We start from the raw sequence: 13,092 nt of genomic DNA, 5'->3' as shown, positions 1-13,092 counted from the left end.
TAACAAATGCTGTCACATCTGTTTTTGTTTAAAACACATTTCACCAGAGGCTCCACCAGCATGACATCCAGTGACAGTAGTTTCATGTGACGTAAAGCAGAGGATATTTGATTTATTTGTCCTTGTGGAAGCACTGAAACATTCAGATTTTAGTGTCATTTAATCTAGAAAGAAAAAGCACTTCAGTGTAGTAGTTTGGTGATTGCACATCGAAATTGCATCCCTTGAGAGTTTGAGCTGTAATTTGAACACTGAGTCACCGAACGCCTGCCTGGTCAGTGGGAGCTCAGTTTAAGGTCAGATTCAGATAATGTTTGAAATTGAAATATGAATGTTGGTAGTTGTGATTCGATATACTGACATTTAAATGTTTTTTGACTCTGTGAAGCCAAATGCCACCACTCCTACAGCACACCTTCTGTTTGCTTCCTTTGATTGAACAGACTGGCAAACATAAACGCTTTGAAAAGTACTTCAAATCAAACAAAGTCCTTTTTCCTCACTTTGAAAAATACATCATTACTCCTCCCCGGTCCATCTTTTCCTCCTCATTTTCCCCTACAATCCTGCATGTTGCAGCATTAATTTGAACTCTTTTGCATCTGTGTGGGTTTATTTGTATATGCACAGTCTGTATGTGAATGAGTGTGTGCCTCAGCTGTGGTGCTTGTCCAGCCTTGCAGCCTTATAGCGTTACAGTGTTTGTGACACCTTTCAGTGAGGATTTCAAGCTCTGCCATTGACATCCACACAAAAGTGGCTCTGTGCTGACTGAGTGTTTGAGCCTGTTGTCCTGGGCAACCGCAGTTGATAACTCTCTGGAAGCGATGAATGAGATGAGTGACAGCACGAGAGAGAGGAAGACATGAAGCATCCTGTTACAGTGAGACAAAGAAGAGAAAGAGATGTGGTTGTTTGAAAGATGGCTTTTGGCAGTTCTTAAACTGACACTTGACTGATCTGCCAGCAATGACGGCTTTCAGTTTGACAACAAAGGACACACTTCCATATAATGACACATCTTCATCTTCAAAATTGTGAAGCTTGTGGTTAGGGATGTCTGTTTCAGTTCATTTTGCTTTGAATAACCATCAGCCATTAAACAATAACTAACCAGGTGATTTTGTGCTGAGGAGCACACTGTACTCCATCTCCCAGTCTGTCGTGTCCTGGAAGGTCACATGCACAGTGAAGAATCACAGATACTAAACAAACAGAAGAGATGGAACATTACGATATGACTTCATGTACATAGTATTTATACCGTATATTGCTTTGTTTATTAGTCTACAATAAGTTTTTATTTGGATAATCATATGTTAGCATATGCAATTTGATGCATCCAACATGACAATTTTACGTAATGTTGAGTTTTTCCAAACCAAAGCCAAACATAAACTGCAAGCAGCTGTGACTTTGGGTCAAAAATAGAATTTGGCTGCGTATAAGTACTTTATAATGCCAAGCCAACCATATGCTGTCATTGAAAGCTGTTGATTGCTACACTTAATTAGAATTTGACCCTCTTAAAATTTAATGACAGCCTATAAAAAGTTACAGCAGTCGTCACAAAGCTTCATGTACGTTTCGTTTCTGAACCTCATGTGGGAAAACACTAAGGAGGCCAAGCATCCTGTCTACACTGTGTTTTTGTTTTGAGGGAAGTGCAAAGGAAACTGCCGTCTCCAGAGCTTAAAATGCAACAGTCAAACCAATTAACAGCCTCGCTGGATGTTGATGCCTCTTCGAAATAAGGCCAAGAAATCCACCCTAAATATCTGCTGTTAAAAACAAAGCCATATACCTTTTTTATATATATATTATTTTTGTATTTTGTCATTCCTTTACATAAGTAGCCATCATTATTGATAGCATAAAAAATATTAGCTGTACATGAGTGGTGAACCAAAGATATTGACGTCCAAAACACCCGAAACACAGGTAACATTTCACAAGAAGAAATTCATGGCAATAGAAAGAGACAGTAAGCAGTGAGAAAAGTTTTCTTCTCAGAAGCCTTAATAGACATTAAAAAGCTGCCACAAGACTTTACTTTAAACCCTGTAGCTTTTACTATACAGGCTTAACCACACTCCTTCTGTCCACCAGCACACGTAACACAGCTGATTAGACACATCATCAAGCTGCTCGTATTCCCAGACACCCACCTCTTATTCAAAGGAACATGCTCTGACACTGTGGAAATCAACATGAGTCATGCTTGAGAATTGGGTTAACTAGAAAAACTGAATGACAGAACATTTTTCAAAGTGACTCCTTAAATTCTTTGAACATCACAGGTTGATAGTATTACTATTATTATTATGGTGTTGATTGCTGTCAGAAGCGCTTTGTGGCTAAGTCATGTATCGAGGCATTGAAAGGTTACTAAGTTAAGGCTAAGATGTACATATTTGGTCTAATGGTTTATAGAAATTTTGCACGTGGGATCATCCTTGTTAGGCCTTTTTATTATTGACGGTATCGTGCTCAGGTCAGACCCAGGAGGCACAAACCAGAGAAGTGAGAACAGGATAACAGTGTGGTTTACACCCAATCACAGGGGGCTCTGAGTACGCCCAGAACAAGAGCATCCCTTTATTAACATGCACACACACTTGAATCAGTAAGGGTTTCCCTGCCCTGACCTTTAGGCAAAACCCTGACTATTCAGCTCTGCAAACTGACTTCACCCTGACAGTAATTAGGGAACAGTGAGAAGAGTTTAATTCAATCTCTGAAAGACATTCAATATGTCGATGCAGTGTTGTTTGTGTGGTAGATGGATACAGTGTTGATAAATGAGACACTTTGTGCTCCTGGTGCTGCTATAGTAAAGCCTGCCCTCCTCGTTTTCTGTGTTTGCGGGGCAACACCCAGTGCAAGTCAAAGGCTGTTTGAAAGAATAAACTGAGTGATGTCATTCAGATGGTTTTCAGGGTTTTTTTTTTTTTATAAGAAATTGCCCAGAAGTCCAGCATGCAGATTTTCTAAAATACCAGTTACCCAGTCTGTAAAATGGTTTTACACCACTGCTCTCACATCACATCCCTTCATGCCCGGCTCCAAATTGCTGCTTATATCTGAAATGTGAAAAGTGATGTTTAGATCATTTAGACCTAACATCACTTATATCTGTTCTGGGACATAATTCACATCCAACCTCAATATGACTTGACAGCAGGGTTGAAGATGCACAGAATAATAATGAACACATTTAAATTTAAACTGAATTGAACAAGTCATCAGTCAGGCTTTCCTTCTGTTATGTCGCCTTGTCTGTGCTGCTACGGCCTCGTCCAAGCTGCTGGCTGCAGAAAGATGGTGATGAGCTGTCTGTTGACAAGAATTGGAGTTTGGTCACATTTTGTCAAATCAGGTGTCAACTCTGCATGATTCATTTGCAAGTAATTAAGCTATAAATATTTCATTAAACTCAGAGATCTTCAGTTTCCTGTCTGCTGAGAAGAACGCTGCAGTCTTTAGTCATAGTTGAATCAATGATCACAGCCTGTAGCTACAACCACAAAATGAGATGAGATGATGTCTACTTACTTCTGCACTTTGTTTACACGAGCCACTCGCTCCAAGTACTGGAGGTCCAGATGCAGCACTGTTGAGTCAATAAACGTGAAATATTTCTGCGATATTATGAAAGTTTAACTGGGTGATTGTGCTGAAATGTATGTAAAGCTTTTAGTCAGACCATTTCTCTAAAGAGTAGTAGGCACTGTTTGTCCTGTCAAAGCACAAAATACACAGTCCACTGTACACAGTGGTGTACATAATGTGTTGTTGCAGAGTATTTTTTATTAGCCCTCACAAAGGATCTTGCCTGAGTACATACACATACAGCTTCATTAACCAGACAACAGCCAGAAGCTTCATGTTAGCTGTTAAAAAATGAACATTGATTAGCTTCAGTTGCAGTAATCTGCTGCTGATGATGTTTGTAATTTGAATGGGCAGCAGTGACGCTCAGTGTTATTTACTAATAGCAAGTGTGAGAAGAGAAAAAAGTTTCAATCAGAGATTTGCTAGCATTAGAGCTTAATTCTAATTTATAAACCTGATTCTTTCATCCTAGTTTCATTCTGCCTCGAAAGATCTGTTTTATATGATGGGAAAATTGGAGAAAGCATATAAACTATCCCACAAATTTTCACCATTGATTTCACTTTAATGCTATTAGAAATGTTGAGGGTATCACCATCACTCTTCATTTGTTCCAGCTTTTCAGTCATTGTAATGCACATTGAACTGGACTCCACAGCTTTTACGTTTCCTGTAATATTACTGCATGTTGACGATTATTGATTTAAATAAGTTTCTGTGAGGCTCTGGTACAGTGTGGCACTGACCCATGATAAACGTTCCCTCAAGCTACAGTGGTACCATATGTGCAGAGCGAGCAGATCGCCCCAGAAAGACATGTGTTCTTCCTTAAGGATGGTAGAGTCACTCATGTTTCCAGTTGATATGGGTTAAGAGTCATAATTGAACCATTCATTGGATGTGCATATACCTCACTGCCGTCTTTGGACCTTGATCTGTCAGTCTTTTAGGCCACATAAAAATAAAGAAGTCTATTGATAGAAACGGAGGTTTTCACAAGTTCAAAATGGCGTTTGTTTCCACTGAGAGCTGCGGCTGCATCCACATGTACTTCAGATCTATGGGAAGATTTTACAGTTTAGATCTGGTTGAAATTGTGGGTTTATTCTTGGAAAATATATACATCCAGTCATAAATTCATAGGTCATAGATTGAGTATGCAAGCATCCAAGGGGAGGGAATTCATTCCAGGAGCACATGTGCTGAACATCTTGGAGAGGAATTTTGAGAGACCTTGGTGAAGCAAGGCCGCAGGTATCCATTACCTGCGGTTTCCAAATGTTGAATTCGGGTTGGCATTAGCAAAAGCCATCTTGATGAAGGTAGAAATGACTGGTATGCCAACGATACATCACTGGAATTATAAACATGTGATGCTCTTAATCAGCGTCATCCTCATTTCTCTCTTCTGTATGTACTCTGAGGATCACACATGAACAATTTACAAAGGAATTTAAGAGACCAAGCAGGGAAAGTCCTCGTGCAACGCACTTCTGCAAATCCAGGTGTTGCCACTGACATTACAGAGCTAACAGCGTGTTTAAGATATGATGCAGACGGACACAGTGGCATCCTAAGTGAATTCTTCTGTACCGTAGGCTAGAATTAGTCATCAGCAGCTGCACAATACAAATTAAGTGATGATTTATGTGACTTGCTTTGTTTCATAAAAACAGACCATCAACCTGCTTTGGGTTGATTTACGTTCAGCCGCTGGAATGCACTGCATATGATAACACTGTAACAGCACTTTAATGTTTTATAGGCCTGTGTGATGTAATGCCTTCGGGAGAAATTCTGTAGATTTAAGTGATATTTCTATTCAGAGATTAGAGATCTGGGGTATCTGCAGTGAGACTTCTCAATCAACTATTTCTCTGCTCAACTTATTTTTGGATTTATTCTCTCTCCCTCCCATTCTCTGTTTCTCTCTCTCTCTCTCTCTCTCTCTCTCTCTCTCTCTCTCTCTCTCTCTCTCCCTCTCTGACAATGATTTAGCAAACTGGGCGCCTCTTGACCTCTGGGATGCTAAAGGGGAATATCATTTTTAAAACATATAACTCAGAAGGTTAATAAAGCATAACAAAAGCTGCTGCTGCTATATGTTCGTAGCATTAAAGTCATGGAAATCAGAGTTCAAGCAGGAGCAGGAAGCAGTGTCCCTGCTATCATTTTATTATTCCCTGCTCCTTTTAAAATTAATTTCATATATATTGACAAAACTTTCAGTCACTGACCTTTATCAAAGCATGTAGAAATTAAATTAGAATTAGTTAATCCTTCTTTCACTGTATCTCAAAACAATGAAAAGTAGCTGTTCCTACCTTGACACCTTAATAATAGTTATTATTAGGAGTAGTAGTCATCATAGTAGTCGTAGTAGTAGATAGTAAGTAATTAGTAGAATTATAATAGCTGTTGTTCTTCTCTAAATACTGTAACACTGTAAATAAACTCCGTCATTTCCTGTCTCCTCCTCTCCGCAGGTCGCGGCAGTGACTCAGAGTCCGACGGTCCCCCCCACAGGAAGATGCCAGACGTCCGTAAGGACGACATGTCGGCACGGCGGACGTCCATCAGCGAGCCGCGAACCGCCATGCCCTTCAACCAGTACCTGCCCAACAAGAGCAACCAGAGTGGATATGTGCCAATGCCGCTCCGCAAGAAGAACGATAAAGAGGATGGAGGACGCAAGAGTTGGAGTACTGCCACTTCCCCTATAGGGGGAGACAGACCGTTCAGGTGAGTCTGTCTGTTACAGTAATGAGAAGGCAGGGAACACTGTCACATAACAAGAAATGCCATTTATTTTTGATATATTTAAACATTTAGATACATAAATGCTAATGAAAATTGACAAAGTAAGTGCATGTCAACAACCACAAGAGTTTTAGGGTTTAAATCAGATAGATGTCTTAGTAAGTATGCAGGGTGTTAACCAAAGTGTAAAACTTCGCTAATCTAGTGAAATGATGTGCTGTGCAACTGAGCTCAAGACTGTGATTTCACATAAGAAGTCTGTGAATGGTTCAAAAATTAAATATGCAACATTTCACAAAATATTTCTGCAATACAATACATGCATACATTTTGAGGTTTGAATGTTCAAGGTTTATTTTTTTTTTGCGACTATTATATGGAAGTAGGCCATGATTTAGACCAAACATTCCTATGCTTTCCCATATGAGTTTTGTGAACATGCCAAAACATTTTGCATTTAATATCTGAGTGGTGGTGCAGCTGAGTTTATGTATGAGATGCTGGATTGGAAGATAGACTGAACTAATGTCGTGCTGAGCCATTCAATGGACGCTGCTGGTGACGGTCAGGAGGCGTGTAATCGCATAATAAACTGGTAATTTGGGGACAAGTTGCACAACGGTGACCTTGAAATTGATTTTCTGATTAAGGGTTGTTATGAATTTTCTGGCAAAGAATATCTGCTTGTGGCTGAAAATGCAGTTTGACCAGAGAAAATCTGCCTGAAAGTCTGTCTGATTATCTCATATCCGTCTTGCATGTTTTGTGAATTCAATTTAACGTGAGAAATTCTGGACACGGTGCAATTAAATATGGGTGGAAGCATTAGATAATGTTTTTGAAAGTGTGATATTTTTCACAGAATTGCTAAAACTAACCAGAACGACCATAGATGTAAATCATATGTTGTTTATTATTCACTGTATCTAATACCCACCAACATCCTTTCATCTTCCTTGTGTGTTGTTTAAACATGATGCCAGAGAAGGTGACGCTTATGTCAGATTACAGATGTCTGCAATTAAATGTTTCGGCTGTTGATTATTTTTCTCTGTCCAGCACTGTAGATGTGGGAGTGGGTGATGGAGGCCAGATGTGAGTTTTCATTGGCTCTGATGAAACAAAAGATCAAAATATGCTGTGTAGACAGAAATGAGGCAGATTTAAGTCTGAAGGTCTTATTGGCATTTATTGGTTTGGCACAAGAACGCCGGGCACAAGTTTTACTCTGTTAAGCGTTTCATCGTCAGTGGCTCTCACTGTTGAGGTTTCACATTTCTGCTGTTTAATGGATCCATGATATGCTTTGATCAGTTCCAGTATCAGTGCAGTGTTGATTTGTGTGTGTGTGTCGTGTGGAGAAGTGTCAGAATTGAACTGGGATTAGTTTTTGAAGGTTAATGTTTTAAGGTTTGGACATATCATTATTCAGCTGTACTCACACACAGAAGCAGGAGATCAAAGATATTTAATTAAATCCAAATATCTGCAGTCTAATTAGTGTCACCCGAGTCTACTTACATTTCCAAAAAGTGCTGCACGTGGGTGCATGTACAGCAGGGATATCTCTATTGTGTGTGTGCTGTGCCTGTGTGTGCCACCCACTGTGTGTGACCAATCATTCCCCCTATTGTTAACTTCATCCGTCATGCTATGTGGTGCATCAAAACACAAGTGTTGATTGATTCTGCATTTATTTTTTTTCTCCATCTCCTTCCTTTGCACCTATCATGGTGTTCCCTCTTGCCTCCGTTTGCCTCCTGTTTGTGAACCTACTGTTCCCTCGCCCTCATGTGTCCCGTGTCTTATAACCATCATGTCATGCTCATCCTCGTGTCATTGTGGCTAATTTCACTCCATGGTTACATACTCCTGTGTGCACTGTGTGAATGGGTAATTTAACAGCCCAAATGAGATCCCTAGCTTAGACGCCTCTGCTGGAGAGTCCCCCAGCCCGTCCCCCACCCCGTCCCTCAAACCCCAGATACAGATTCAGAAGGAGAACCAGGCTAAAAAGGACGAGGAGGAAGGGGAGCAGACTGCCTCCACACCTTGCATTGAGATCCATGCGGCGGGCGTGAGGAGGAGCAGTGAGCCTCTGCCCTGTAGCCTCCCCCAGCCCCATGCAGAGCCCCCCATGGAGACTGTAACTCACCTGATGGTCACCTCTGAGCAAAGGTCTTCATCTTAATATGTTTTTCTCAGTAATGTAAATCGGCAGCCCAGTTCCATCCTTATTGACATGTTTCTGATTTAAAGTTCATCTAAATTAACCAAATCTAAAATATTCTAGATTGTCTGAAAATTTGATATTACCTGTTTATATTTTTCCAGTGATAGATTGTTGGTATTGTCCTTAAAGGGGAACTCCCTTGATTTTACACATTATAGTCTGATCACAGCTCTTCAGGAGCACTACTGCATATGTGAAAAAAAAGTCTTCTGGAAATGTTGGTTGGGGTTGAAGACTTGAAATGTCAAAACAAATGAAAATCTGGGTGTGTGGAGTTAGAAGTGAGTATACCAAACCTCTGTAGCCTGCTCCTCATCTCTGCTAGAAGCTAGAGCCTCCAGGCAACGTTAGCTGCTACTGGCATAACACACACACACACAGATAATCAACCTGACAGCGGTCGAGTTGCATTGTGGGTAATGTAGGAACTGGCAAGAAGATTGTGTATCGATGTTGATCGATATTTCCGCTACTTTTTTTTTAAGCAGTGCAATGCTGAATCTGTTTATTTTTGCACTCAAAACACTGAAAAATTACACCTGAAAATCTCAGAAGCAGCACTTCTGTCCAAAAACAATGTCTCAGTTAATCAGGGTGATCCACATACTTTACTGTGAAAACTTTTCATCAGGACTGGAGAAAATAGTTCCAGTTTCTGCATCTGGTGTTTCCATCCAGCCCTTTTCCTCTTTACCAGATCATGATTTCCAGTGCCGATCTTATCCAGAGCAAAGAGTTCCAGTTCTCAATGAAACCAAGTTACGTGTAGAACTACCCAGCAGGCCAGCCAGGGGTCACAAATTTTACACTTGGTGTCAGGTAACAAGGTGAGGACTATGAGCCATCAAGACACAATGCTGCTGTATATGTCATAGAGCAGAAGTCAACAATGATGTGTGATGACAATGTTGCTGTCTTGAAAAATGTCAGTTTGGGTCTGTTATTATTTCACAATCCAGCTCTATCCGGTGTTATTTCCTAGTCCAGCAGACGTTTCATTCACAGTCCTGTTGAAGAGTTATTAGAGTCACAGCCCAGTTTCCAGCTTTTTCTGGCACAGATGTTATGGCATTGATTGGATTGTCAGCGTTTCAAGGGAGTGAAAAGAATCCTCAGTAGAAAACCGACTTGTGTATAGCTGCATTCCAAGGAAGAAAGGGGGATTTCAGGGATGTTTGTAAAAGGCTTTGATAAGAGCTTCTTTAGCTGGTAACAGCTTGCCTTTTTCCAGAAGAAAACCGAGGCTGGAATGTGTGTATTTTAGTCTTGCCAGCAGATCATCCTTTAAAAACCGTTGGATAACATACAGTATCAGTGTTTGCAGTTGCCTGTCAAAGTTGTGTTGACACATCTTTTTTAAGATCTGTCTGTTGGGGGTATGGTTGTTTTTGTCTGTTTGTTTGGATAGAAGTAGAGTAGAGGTGACATCCAGCAATGTGGTGGGTGTATTAGCTGCTTACTGTGTTTCTTAGCTTGAGCAGAAATGTCAAAATTAAATGTTACATTTGGAAGGATCAGTATTATTCAGTAGTTCAGGGATTCAGCTGGGTGACAAAAACATACTTAATGATGCAGTTTGAATTGCTAAAAATCTAAATCAAGAAATAAAATGAACATGGACCAAGAAAATACAATTCAGTGCCATCTAGTTTCCAGCAATATTGCTCTTGACCTTTCCCATCAAAGTCAAGGGACACCTTCAAATCTGAAGCCGTACGCACTGCAACTGTACGTGACAGTGTACTCAATGTATGCACACACACATTCTCACACACACACACACACACACACACACACACACACACACACACACACACACACTCACTGGGAACATGAGCATGCGACCCACCCTCAGGATATAAGGAAATGAGGTCTTCTTCCTTCCCTGACCCTGAGCAGGCTGGGACTGAAGCCTGACCTTTTCACAGCCCTTCCTTCCCTGCCATGCAATCTGGGAATTTACAATCCAATAATAAGCCTCCCAAAAAGTAGCTGTTCATCACAGGATGACAAACAGAACATTTTGTGAATTGCGCTCTGGCTTTGAGACTCCAATTTGTTTTCACATCCGTTTTGCTTTGAAGGAATTTGTGACCATGCTATGCCATTTTCTTAGATTTATGTCTTCAGAAACCTCCATTGTGGCTCCTCCACAGGAATGCTGTCTGATGATATAAGATGATAACCAGGCAGCAGTACGTTTTAGTTTGCTTTGCTTTCTACAGTACTCCAGCTCGCTCGTGCTCAGAGGAACTCTTCCACCATTCGACGACTCTAGCTGCAAACGCTACAGCAACCCCCTTGGTTGCAACAAGCCCCGTCATCACATCCGGAAAACATCCACCTGTGACGGAGCTGGAGGAGACAGCTGTGAGGAAGGTGGTCACCAGTGCCCTGTTGGTGGCAGAAGCAGAGCGAGATGCGAAGCAGGGCCGCCAAACCCTGGCCTCTCCCAAACACATCACCACCGTGAGTCCTTCCCACGTCTTTCCTGTGCCCACCACCCTAGCAACCACTACGACAGCAACGGCCGATACAGGCCAGCGGAAGGGAAGGGCACGCAGTGACAGTGAGGACCCACAAGGAGGGACATCTTGGTTGGACAGCATTCCTCCAGCAACGTGAGCCCCGTCCAGCAACTACACTACATTTTCATGAATTTCCACTGCGTTGAAGTACAACTACATACATCACCGTTAAAATCAAGGGATCTACTATTCCAATAATCCTTTTGAGTACTCAGTCTGAGCATGTGACCTTGACTTCAGACTGTAATGCTCCTATATGGATGAGTTAACTACCTAAAGACTGCATGGCCTTTTTTACACAAATGCAAGTTGATATTGTTTTCTAAAAAGCACTTACTGTACACAGAATGCATGGAAACCTTAAAAATATGCATTTTTTCCTCATTTCCTTGCTTTTTTTCTGTAAAGAAATGTGGAGAAGAAAGAACATTTGAGAATGTGGTCTTTGATTAACTGTGCATGACTTTAGTTTGTGTCCTTTGATCCAATCCAAGACCCAATTAGGGGATAACAGCAATGGACTGAATTTGATCAAATTTGAAGCAAAATTTTTTGGCATGTCTTGAATGCATAAATTGGTCCAACTGTTAGTCAATTATCAACCAGGCTGACATTTTCCACCAAAAAACATGGCAGATAGACGTTCTACTACAGCATACCATATGGCAAATAGCCACCTTAGAAAACAGTCTATCTGGTCTTGATTTAGTCAGGCTTCACTTAATTTAGTCTCCTTGTTCTCTTGTGGCGAGAAACCACAGGCCACACTTTCCCTCACACCCCTCCAACATCACAGAGGCTGCTCCATAAAAAAAGACTGTGTGAAGACCTTTGTGGTTCAGGCCAAACCTACAAGTGGCGGTCACAGACAGAACGAAAGCCACATCCTTGATGTTGCTCTTGTGCTGTCTAATAAAAGATGCATGGGCTTATTTTTTTTATATTTAAGTGTCAGCTGCTTTCTAAGATCATTGCCATATGCATTTGTTGTATGCTAGCAGTGTTTTGGTTTGCAGTGATGCAGTAAACTTGTCTTCTGCTCTGCTCTGGCTGCTGTGTGATGGATAAGACTGCCCCCTTGTGCTTCGTTTGAGGATAACCACCAAACCCAGAAACCGACAATTCGTCTGTGCATAGACATAAAGACACACTTGTTAAAACTTTGTTAAGCCGCTTTGGCTGGTACATAATCTGTATTTGATCTGTCATAACTAACTCATTGTCAACTGTGATCACATCATTGTATGTTACCTTGTAGCTCTCAATCAGGTATTCCATCACTGTGTTTTAATATCTGCATGAGTGAATGATGTGTTTCTTTGTTGGGTGTTCTTGTATTCATTTGTGATTGTGCTCTCTCTCCATGCTCTCTGCCTTCTGTAGATTCAGCCGCACACATAGTGTGTCAGATGACCCACAGTAAGTTGTCCTTTTACCACTCAGAGGCTCATCTGTCTTGCCCAGCGCTGCTCTGAGCTGCAAAACAAAGCCCCGCTCAATAAGTCATGTAATCATTTAATCATTCATTTGGTGTCAGAATTAACTTTTTCATTATGCAAGTAGGAAAATCTGCTAAAGCTTGAGGCAATTTAACAAACTTTCATGAAGCCATTGACAACAACTTCACGTTTTTTGGTGCTGTCTTAATGCCAGTTTTTAATGACTTCATAGTGACTCACAATCTTGCGACTGATTCTTCTCTGAAATCCTCTAAAATGGCCCCTCATCTGAAACTGGAGTTCTCTTCGGATTGTCATTAATGACTACTTTAATTTATCTGATGTCCCACACAAAGACCTTTCAGCCAATATTTCTAATTGTTTGAGATCAATTAATTTACAAAAGCACGCTGATGGGTGCATTGAATGGACCAAGATGCTCAATGCAAAGACAGTAATTTATTCCGATGGTTTTTTGGTGTTTAAGTACAATCAGTCAGGGCTGATTTATGAGTAT

At 40.9% G+C, this 13,092-nt stretch overlaps 1 protein-coding gene across 12 annotated transcripts in view; it reads left to right on the top strand.

Annotated features, from left to right (window-relative positions):
- The window catches only part of LOC143325504 (LIM and calponin homology domains-containing protein 1-like), an 88,032-nt gene that overhangs the window by 57,840 nt on the left and 17,100 nt on the right, over positions 1–13,092 (top strand). For 3 of the 12 annotated variants that reach the window (XM_076738576.1, XM_076738575.1, XM_076738574.1), the window contains exons 8-11: positions 6,102–6,357; positions 8,281–8,553; positions 10,834–11,229; positions 12,520–12,555. In XM_076738576.1, the coding sequence (XP_076594691.1) occupies positions 6,102–6,357; positions 8,281–8,553; positions 10,834–11,229; positions 12,520–12,555 (961 nt within the window). The remainder of the gene's footprint in view (positions 1–6,101; positions 6,358–8,280; positions 8,554–10,833; positions 11,230–12,519; positions 12,556–13,092) is intronic. The other 9 variants (XM_076738579.1, XM_076738577.1, XM_076738584.1 and 6 more) reach the window with 5 other exon arrangements.

The sequence above is a fragment of the Chaetodon auriga genome, chromosome 9 (genome assembly GCF_051107435.1).
Source record: "Chaetodon auriga isolate fChaAug3 chromosome 9, fChaAug3.hap1, whole genome shotgun sequence".
In the NCBI taxonomy this organism is placed as follows: Eukaryota; Metazoa; Chordata; class Actinopteri; order Chaetodontiformes; family Chaetodontidae; genus Chaetodon; species Chaetodon auriga.
The sequence above is the reverse complement of the archived record's forward strand: the minus strand, read 5'-3'. Positions and strand labels throughout refer to the sequence as shown.